The sequence below is a fragment of the Tupaia chinensis genome, unplaced genomic scaffold (genome assembly GCF_000334495.1).
Source record: "Tupaia chinensis unplaced genomic scaffold, TupChi_1.0 Scaffold000288_2, whole genome shotgun sequence".
NCBI classification, from domain to species: domain Eukaryota; kingdom Metazoa; phylum Chordata; class Mammalia; order Scandentia; family Tupaiidae; genus Tupaia; species Tupaia belangeri.
The window spans coordinates 3,269,970-3,280,763 of record NW_006159773.1 but is presented as its reverse complement, the minus strand read 5'-3'; the positions used below and the strand labels follow the sequence as shown (position 1 = coordinate 3,280,763).

The window sequence follows — 10,794 nt, the reverse complement described above, 5'->3', positions numbered from 1 at the left end:
TGTGTGGGAGGCCATTGCCCCAAAAAAAAAAAAAAAAAAAAAAAAAAAAAACCTCTCCCAAAAAAAAGAAAAGAAAGAAATATGAAAAAACAAGAAAATAGCTCTCCCTAAGAGTAAAGAATAATCCTTCATCACCCACAGACAGCACAGTAGAAATTGTGGAAATGTTAGATAAAGAATTCAGAATATTCATAGTGACAAAACTAAATGAGATGCAAGAACTAAGAGACAATGAACTACAGAAGATGCAGGAGTAAAGAGACGAGTTCCAGGAGGGGAGGAAGTTCTCAAATGTCCCAAAAGAGGAAATACACACCATAAAAAGAATCAAATGGAGCTATTAGAGATGAAGGCTGCCATTCAGGAAATCAAAACCTCCCTCAAAAGTATTAAAAGCACATTAGTCAGTCCATGCAGAAGATCAAATCTTGTATGTTGAAGGCAAAAATCTCTGATCTAGTAGAAACAAACAAACAAACAACAAAAAAAAAAGTAACCCCCCCAAAACTATATGAATACTATACAAGAAATACTAGACACCATTAAGCACCCAAACAGCCAGATAATCAGTATCCCAGATGATAACGACTACTTAGGACATTGATCATCTAGTCCATGAAATCCTGGAAGAAAATTTCACAAATCTAGAGAGGCATTCAAATATCCAGACCCAAGAAATACAAAGGACCCCTAATAGAATCAGCCCAAGAAGATCTTCTCCAAGGCACATCATAGCCAGATCAGCCAAATCCACAGACAAAGACAAGATACTAAAACTGACAAGAGAGAAACATCAGGTTACTTACAAAGGTTATCCCATCAGGGTAAAATCATATCTCTCATCAGATACAATGCAAGCAAGAAAAGAATGGGAAAATATCATCAATGTGTTAAGTTAAAAACAGTTTCAACCAAGTATACCCAGCAAGATCAACCTTCATATGGAAAGAAATTGTAAAAACATTCTCAGGTAAACAAGACCTGAAAAAATTTGCCAATACCAGACCCACTCTTCAAGAAGTTCTTAAAGGAGTGCTCTACCAGGAAAACTAAAGGCACACATACAGAAGTAAGAGAACAAAAAGCTACCAAGAAAATGATCAACTTAATGCTAGGAACAAGAAATATCAATAATAACGTTGAATGTTACCTTCCAGGATTTAAACGGAAAGAATGGACCACAGTAACACTGCAAATTCAACAGAAGAGAGAGTGAACATAAGACTGAACTGGTGAAATAGAATTTTATGACTTTTGAGTAAAACATTACTGAATTTTTTTTTTTACTATGCTTTGTTTTCCCAGTTTAAGGATTTTGCTTTCTTTTGAGTTGTTGATAGGTTCAGCAATTTGTTAAAATATTTTTTCTTTTTGTTTGTTTGTTTCTTTAAATGGAAACAAACTTTTCTTCCTTCCTGACTCCTCTGGAATTGGAAATATTTGGGAGTATTCTTATTTTGTGGCAGAAGGGTTATTTGCATGAGCTCAATAATACCTGTTGCATTGAGTCAGAAATTGGAAACAATCTTTATTGGACAGGGATTTGACTGGAATGTCATATCTGAAGGTTAATCAGAAAATTGTGGAACTAAGGTAGATCTCAAGTAAGCCAACAGAAGTTCTTGGAAACTGAGGATTAGAGAAGCTATATGAAAGAATTCACACCATAAAATAACCTGAACTTTTCAGCCAGCCTTATAATCAGTAGAGATTGCAAAAGAGCAACCACAAACAGAGGATTATCTTGAAGACTTTGAAGGAAGAAAGAGAGATTGCTTTGCTAGCAGATGGTATAGCACAGACTACTTGGTAGGCAGGGCTGATTTGAGGTTTAATATGTGACTTATGTGCTGGGTGTTTGCTTTTCAACAGTTTGAGTAGTTGACGTGAATATTTTCTCAAAAATATTTAAAACCATACTGTCTCGTTATAGAGACTAAACAAAATTATAATATATTTTGAACATTATCTTTAAAATTCAGTTTTCTGAAATTTTGAAAGTTATTTATTAACTGTCAAGAACTATGGAGTATGAGCAGAAATTTTTTGTATATAAAGTAAATGTTTGTGGGAAAATATAAAATTAAATAAATAAATGATAAAAAAAATGACCAAAAAAAAGTTATTAACAAGGTTGGCTCCATAGTGCAGTGGTTAAGCCCTGTACGACAGGAGTCAGATTGCACATGGCTGGCCACAGATTAAATGGCAGCTTGAAAAACAAACCAGATACATTACATGCGTGTGCGCAGGATCCTGAAGAGATAGACAAATGGAGGAAAAAGGATTGATTTAGTGTGACCAGGTCCCATTGTAGAGGTCCTTTCTGTCTCCCTCTCCCTCCTTCTCCCTTCTTCTCTCTCTGCCCCCATCATCCTCCAGCAATTTAAATTAAAAAAAAAAAATGGCTAATAAAAATTACATCTGAGAGCCAGCCAGGAGGCATGGTGGTTAAGACATTGGATCCCACATGGCCAACTGTGCATTTCAAGTCCTGGATCCAGTGACTAGACAAAAACATGCCAAGTACATGAGCATGTATGTATGCCCAAAATCCCAAGAGGATGAAGGAGAAGAGATTGCTGTATGTTCATCCTCCCTGGGAGATGCTTTCTCTCTCTCTCTCTCTCTCTCTCTCTCTCTCACTCACTCTCTCTCTCTCCCTCCCTCCCTCACTTCCTCTCCCTCTCTCTCCCTCTTCCTCTCCAGCAAGCACTTCCTATAGAAAATTAAAAAAAAAAAAAAAAATTACAGTTGACCTGAGAGAGGCAACTCAAGTTCCTATTAATTGGAATTTATTATTAACACAAATAAACATATGAAATTCAGAAGTTATGATTGGTTCTTAATAACATCTTAGAAATTTTCAGGCTTTACAGAAAGAAAAATGTAAGGTTTATTAAAAAGAAGATTTGAAAACCACAACCTCCGAAGAATAAGGAAACTATGGTTGTTAATTTCTCTGTTGGAATTAAAAAGTAAAACGTGACTATTTGAATATAAAGTGTAATCACTTCTCAGCCTATTGGCTAAGATTGAGTGAATATAAAATGTAATTTGCTTAAATTATGATGTAGTTGGATGGTATTTTTTCACTTAATACATTTGTGCTTGCATTTCATAGATATTATGCCTTAGAAGTTTCATATTTCAAATCCTCATTGGATCGCAAATTGCTTGAACTTTTGTGGAATAAATACTGGGTGAATACGCTGAGTTCCTCTAGTTTGCTTACTGTAAGTACTCTACTTGCAAGAGATGCATCTGAATTTTATCTTAGCTACATAACTGTTTAATAGCTGAAACCCTGTTTCACAGAAAGGCCATACCTGATTTGACCAGGACACCAGGCTCAGATGGGATTCTGCACCGTGAGAAATGGATCAGGATACTAGACCAATCCATAAAGACCAAGTCTTAATGGCAAATCGAGTGGCCAGATCAAGGCGAAATCTGCCCCTGTCTTAAAGAGCCATAGAAGAAAAAATGCAAAAATTGTTTTTTGTATCAAGTGTGTCATCTAGGAGCCTGGTTACAAGTAACAGGATACGGCACAAAACTAACTTAAATGAGAAATGGAATCCTGTAAGTTGTAAAATCAAAGAGTAGGGCTTACCTCAGGCACAACTAAGTTAGCATTCAAACAGTATTATGAGGTTTTACTATTACTCTCAGCTTCGATTTATCTCACTTTCCAGGCTTTATGTGAAAGCAAGATGACAGCTTTAACATCATACCTCATAATGTCTCAATTTCATGTTTAAAAGACAAAAGCAACTAACACACACACATACACACACACACTGAGTCTCTCAGGCAGTGCCTCATTGTATCTGATTGGCTTTACTGAGGTCCCATGCCCGCCCTTAGACCTGTGTGGGCCAAGGGAATGAACCTGGTGCGGCTCTTCGTGGTAAGTGATTTCCTGCTGTGCTAAGGTGGAGAACAGGCCTCAGGAGCACATGGATTGGGAATGGGGCATGAGAAGACCCCACAAGGAAATCACAATATTACCTTAAAGCAGCAGATGCCAGCAATATTTTCTGATATATCATTAAAATCTAATATATTTAGATAGATGTTTTTTTAAAAAACAAGCTTCTCTATTCTCTAGAATTTCTGAACCATTTTTACTTTTTTTGTTACAGTACATTTTATAGTGTACTGTAGTATGCATAGTGGTAGGAACTATAGGATTTGAAATAAAATTGGGGTCTGAAACAACTTTACTCACTAGTTCTAAGTAGTCTTCAGGAACTTAGTTAATTTGAGTACACTGGGAATTAAATGAGATTGTTTATACAGATCAGTTAGCAAAGTGCCTAGCATATAATAAAGCCCTAATAAGTAGATATTATAATTTTTATGTGGTGCATTGTATTCATGGCAAAAAAGACTTCACTTGATCCTACATTCTATGATTTTCAAACCAACTCTGAAGAGTATCTATTCTTATTTCTTACATTCAGTGGTCAGATGTAGCAGATTAGAAGGAAGTAGAACTATCATAATAGTAAATATTTAAGTACTTCCTATGTGCCAGGCATTGCTAACTGTGTCACATGTGTGTCCTTCGAGGCAAGTATACTAATAGTAGTCAGAAGTGACTCCTGATGGTAACAGGAGAAAACACTGGTAAGTCCAGAGCAGTCTGAACCTTTGTGTAAAGGCAAGCAGAGCCACCTACTTAGCCCTGTGACTGGCCCTGTATTTCAGCACTGCACATATGAGGACATTAGTAATCAAGAAAAGATTAAATTATATTGAATAGCTTTTTATATTTGCAGTGTTTTAGGAAAAAAAATATGGGGGCCAGTAGGTGACTAGTAGTTAGGGCACTGGACTCCCATGTGGTTGACTGAGGTTTGATTCCCAGACCCAGTGGCTTGAAACTCAAGTTGGGCGCATGTGTGTGCATGCCTAAAATCCCAGGAGGAGAATGGAGGAGAAGGGATTGTGGCATGGCCATCCCCCTGGTGGTTGATTTCTCATTTTCTATCTCTTTGACTCTCTCTGTCTCTGGCAATTTCTCATTTTCTATCTCTTTGACTCTCTCTCTGTCTTTTGACTATCTTTTTCTATCTCTCTGTCTCTGGCAAGCACATATGCCCTATAGCAAGAACTCTCTCAAAAAGAAAAAATATGAATATATATGTTCATCTTCTCTCTTTCCCCAGTTAAAGCAGTTAATTAATCTCAAAGATACCAGAAAAAAATGTTATTTTCTAATTAAAGAAATTAGTTCCCTGCATTTATTCTCTATGTGTTTGAAATGTAATTGGACCTTTTTATTGTCATTGTAATAGTATAAGTGTTCTGGTAGCCTACATTTTTATGGCTTGAGTGATTGATTCTTCTGATTATGACATGGTCTTTAAAATGTTTTTTTTCCAAGTGTGAGAGAAAAATAATGTTGGTTTCCTATAGCATTTACACTGAAACAAGATGAATACAATGCCATCTTTTTAAAATAGTGTAAGTTCGTAAAATCATTGAAAGAACTTGGAGCATCTTAAAGGGCCCTCTAGTATGACAGCAAATAACATTTTATGTTTGGTGGTTGAACTGTACTTCCTATGTACAGTCCTTACTAACTGTTCAAATACAGTAACATACTAATTTTTGTCAAGTTGTTTCATTTTCGCTTTTTTCCTGAAGATTTAGGAAAGAAATGCAATATATATTTCACAACTTATTTTTGTGATTTTTTTTTTGTATTTCAGATGACTAGAAAAATGACACCCATAAAAAAATTTTTTTAAATATTATAGTTGTGTACACATAAATATTAAATTTATTTGAAAGGTATGTAATATTGGATGAGCACAGTAGCACAGTGGTTAAGTGCTGTGCATAGAAAGCTGGATTCCACCTGGGTGACCATAGTTTGAATCCCATTCTGGTGTGTTTTGGCATATGTGCATACATGCCCCAAATCCTGACAAAATGGAAGAGTGGAGGAAAAAAGATTGTGGCAGGGCCCAAATCTTGCACTTGCTCTCTCTTGCTGGCATCCTGTAGCAATTTAAAAAAAAAAAAAAGTAACATCTTAGAAAAAAAAATAGAGTATATAAAATAATCTTATTTCCAAAATACAGGTATACATTTGAGTATATAGCAATACTCTGAAATATAACCATGGTTATAAATACGTGGAAGAATTATAGGTGTGTTTATTTTATTCTTTGTATTACTGTACATTTTTCAAAATATTTTTGTTGATAGTTACTTTTATACCAGGAAAGCTAAAATAAATTTATTTTTTAAAATATTGTCATAAGTACTAATGCTAAATGTTCAATAAGGACAATAACAAAATTAGCTAGCAGTTATTAAGCCTTTACTAGATACCATGGACGGTCCTAAAAACTTTATATACATTTCTTAGTTTCTTTTCATAATCTTAAGATCGAAGTTACTGCCATCCTCTCCTGTTTTCGGAAGAAATCTTGAAACCATGCTTCAGGCCTCCCAACTAATCAGCAGAGCCAGAATCAGGACTCAGATCTCTGTACTTCAAAGTTTCTCACAATAACATACTACATTTAAGCATCAGTCAGAAAAATTCCAAATTTAATCTTAAAATTATGAAAGGGAAGATACTTACTCTTGAACTATTTGAAATTGAAAGCAGTATTTATAGGTGTAATCTGATTTCTTACTTCACTGATGATCCACTCAGATTATAGAGTGGAATTCTTTTGTCAATGGAATGTTCTTTGTAGAAGAAATTTAATTTACTTATTTCTAAGGGTAAATTTGTATTGTGTACTGACACATACCATTTTCTCCACAGAATGCAGACTACACCACCGGTCAGGTCTTTGATTTGTCTGAAAAGTTAGAGCAGTCAGAAGCTCAGCTGGGACGGGGGAGTTTTATGCTGGGTTTAGAAACACATGACCGAAAATCAGAAGACAAACTTGCCAAAGCTACAAGAGACAGGTAAGAAGAATCTGCTGTTCTTGCCCCTGACTCCTTTTCTTTCATAACTTGCAAGTAATAGTAAGATTCAAAAGCCTCATGGTTTAACTTAGTCATAACTTAGTCAGAATGGTCATGCATTAATGGTATTAACTTTTGGGGGCCTTTAACAGTTGTCCAACACAGAGTTTAAGTTTGAAATTATAGGAGATATTAGAGATAAGACCATTGAAGGCTTAAAGCAAACAGAAAGGTAGTATTATGGAACAGTCCTAGTGATCACCTTTTCTAGGTTCAGCTAAAGCGTGCAACAGAGAAAACTAGTCCATCACTGGGTCTTTTTTTCCTTTCGTTTTTGCAAAAAGATGTTCTAATCAATTCTGTCTTAATCGTCTTTCAAGGTATTAAATTAATACTTCTTAAATTTATCAAATTTTAAGTTTTTTATAGTTCTAAATCCCAAAATAACACAGAAATGATTTATCTTAAATTATACTTTTGAAATAATCCTTTATAATATAATTTAATATTAAATTATGTCCCAAATTTTACTGCCAAGGAATTTGTTAGGAAAATACTTGCCATGTATTCTCAGATACTTAAATAATTATGTTGCCCTTCAGATACATACACTATACAGAATTAAAAAGACTACATAACATTTAATTTCACAAAGATTTGAATTTTAGTATGATCATTAGAAGAAGAAAGGGAAGGAGAACTGTGTTGACATCTATATAAACTGACACATTGGTATCTATTTTAAGAAAGCCTGGATTAGTCTATAAGAGAAAGAAGGGAGAACAGAAAGGGAAGTGTATCCTAGGAGCAGAAGTTATATTGGGTCAGAATTATCTCATTCCCTTTCTTTCTTAGAAGGTGGAGCTGGTAGCCTGAATAAAAATTATATTTTTCTCTGGCACTAGGACTCATTTTTGGTGCTTGCTTTGAGTATGTGTTTTTATTTGACTATATGTGTAACTTGCAATTTTATCTACACTTATAACCTAGTTTCTTATTAAAGCCAAAATTCCACTGTGGGAATATCTTTGATTGTATAGGAATAGTAGGAAGGACAAAAGTAGTAATAAAAAAAGTAGACAATTTTCCTTTTGAGGGTAACTTTATGAGAAGTGCATTTACTCTGAATATTGGTGGGATTTTTAATTCTTTTTGCTTTTTATCATTCTTAAATCTAAGTCCTTTACCACTAACCTAACTTTGATTTTTAATTGGAGGACTTTTGTGATTATTTTAGGGTGGAAAGAAATTATAGGCTTTATTATAACTTTTTAATTCAAGTAATAACAGGGAATAACAGATTTTAATATAATATTGAGATCAATATAATTAAGGATTATGCATCATTTTAGTTGCCTTCTAAAACAGAACTTTTCCCAGAGCTGCTGACAAGTAACAAAATTAGCCCTTACAAAGTGTATCAGATTTTTACGTTGTCATTCTCTCTTGAGAGTTCTTCTAAGCAATGAAATGGTCAAAAGAAATGCAGAAGGCTAAGCAAATCACTAGGGTAAACTTAAAGTTGCGTGTGGTTTCAGCAGTATAAATAAAAACAAAAGTCATTATTGGGGGTGCAAGGATGGACACGCTGAGGAGAGGGCTTGTACGGCTGAAATGGTTTTTCATTTATGACATTATGTGGTATGTTTTTTTTTTCTTCCCAGCTGTAAAACTACCATAGAAGCTATCCATGGATTGATGTCTCAAGTTATTAAGGATAAATTGTTTAATCAAATTAATATCTCTTAAACTGTCACTGAATATAGTACTTTTGCCTGAAAGCTGGTGTGAGTAAAATACTCAAGTAATACTTTAAAACCAATTACCAAACATCTGATTAGAAGTATAAGGTGCTCTGAAGTGTCTGGAATATTAACATCCTGTAATAAAACTCTTTAAAATGAAATTTTCTTTCATTGTTTTGTGGTTAGAGTTGTGTAATTTTTCCAGTATCCTTTAATGTTCTTGACTATGAGAGAAAAATATTTATTAAAACCTTTTTTATTTTTAAAGAGTCTTACCTAGGGGCTGGCAGGTGGTGTAGTGTTTAAGGCGCTAGACTCCTAGACCCAGCAGCTTTCTTTCTCACTTAACGATCTTCTCTCTGTGTCTCTCTGGTCAAATTTTTTAAAAATAGTAATAATAAGTAAAATGAAATAAAATAATTCTTTTTTAAAAAGGCTTGCCTATATTAGTTAAATAAGGTCAGCATTTCACCTGACATACTGATTGTTAGAACCACGTTTCTTTTGTTTTTTAAGAATTACCTATTTTATTTTGTTTAGTATGATAATTATTTTAATTTGCTATAGAGCACGTGCACGCTTTGGGAGTGTGGGATGAGAAAGCAAGCCTCCAGATCTAGGACTTGAATCACAGTCAGCCATGTGAGAGTCCAGCACCTTAACTACTTCTCCACCTGCTGGCTCCCAGAACCACTTTTCAATTAGACTATACAACTTTTGATAGTCTATTAATAAAAATATAAGTTCACATTTTTATCTTCCTATGAAACATTAGCCAAATCATACCAACCACACATGATTTTCCCAAAAAATGAGATAACATATTAGAGACAGAGCCTAACTCAAAGTATCTAGTTATCTAAATATTCACCAAATGCTTTTCCAGTACCAGACACAGTGTTACTCTAGGGAGGTTTGTTGAACAAGCTAGACATGCCCACTGTCCTCCCAGAAATTATTGAGGAGGCTAAAGCTAACAAGAATTTAAGTATACTGCTATAAATGGAGAAATAAAGTGGCTAAGGAATAAGAAACACTTATCCCAGAAAAGGGTTTATCAAGATAGGCTTCCAGGGACCAGTAGTTGGCATAATGGCTATGTCGCTGAACTCCCATGTAGCCGACCGCGGTTCGAGTCCCAGACACAGTGGCTTAAACTCACACTGGGCACACGTGCGTGTGTGCCCAAGATCCCAAGAGAAGAATCCAGGAGAAGGGATTATGGCGTGGCTATCCCTCCTGGGGTGGTGATTTCTCGCTTTTTTTCTGTCTCTGTCTTTATGGTGAGTGTACTCTCTCTCTGTCTTTGTGGTGAGCGCACACACCCTATAGCAAAAAAAAAAAAACTCAAAAAAAAAAAAAGGCTTCCAGAAGAAAGTGACCAGACCATTACGGTAAAATTTGAAAGGTAAGAGTACTAGCCAGAAAAAGAGTACTAGCAAATTGATTACTACTGTGGTTGGATAGATAGCAATGTACAGAAGGAAGGTCAGAGACAGAAAGCAAAAACATACAATCTTCAAAGAAATGAGGTTCAGTTAGACTTGAGATTGTCAAGTAGGATGTAGGGAGTGGCAAGAGATGACTTAAGAGATATGATGAAGGTAGGTCTCTACAGGGGACTTTGGGGTTTATCCTAACAGTAAGTAGGAAGTTGAGTTTTAAGCAGGGCATGGTGGCGTTCATCTGTATTTGGAGCTACTTGGGAGGCTGAAACAGAAGAATCACAAGTTCAAGGCCAGTGTGGCAATATAGTAAGGCTCAAAAAAAAAAAAAAAAAAAAATTTAAGCCATGCAGAAGTAGATTTTTTTTTTCTAAGAATACTCTATTGGGACCAGCAGGTGCCATGGTGGTTAAGGTGCTGGACATTCCCATATGGCCAACCACAGTTTGAGTCCTGGGTCTGGCAGCTTGCTTTCACCACTTTCCCTCTTCTCTCTCTCTCTCTCTTTCTCTTTGATCACATTGAATGAATGAATAAATAAAACTGAATAAATAATTTTTTTTATAAAAAGAATACTCTAGGGACCAGCAGTTAGTGTAATGGCTATATCGCTGGACTCCCATGTAGTTGACCGTGGTTCGCGTCCCAGACCCGGTGGC

The 10,794-nt window shown here is 35.3% G+C and overlaps 1 protein-coding gene across 3 annotated transcripts in view; it reads left to right on the top strand.

The window, feature by feature from the left end:
- COPS5 (COP9 signalosome subunit 5) overlaps positions 1–10,794 on the top strand; it is a 35,953-nt gene that overhangs the window by 20,900 nt on the left and 4,259 nt on the right. For 2 of the 3 annotated variants that reach the window (XM_006150460.3, XM_014588594.2), the window contains exons 6-8: positions 3,125–3,236; positions 6,797–6,945; positions 8,610–8,851. In XM_006150460.3, coding sequence (XP_006150522.1) covers positions 3,125–3,236; positions 6,797–6,945; positions 8,610–8,694 — 346 coding nt within the window. In that variant the 3' untranslated portion in view covers positions 8,695–8,851. Of the gene's footprint in view, positions 1–3,124; positions 3,237–6,796; positions 6,946–8,609; positions 8,852–10,794 lie in introns of those variants that run through there. The other variant, XM_027772625.1, reaches the window with a different exon arrangement.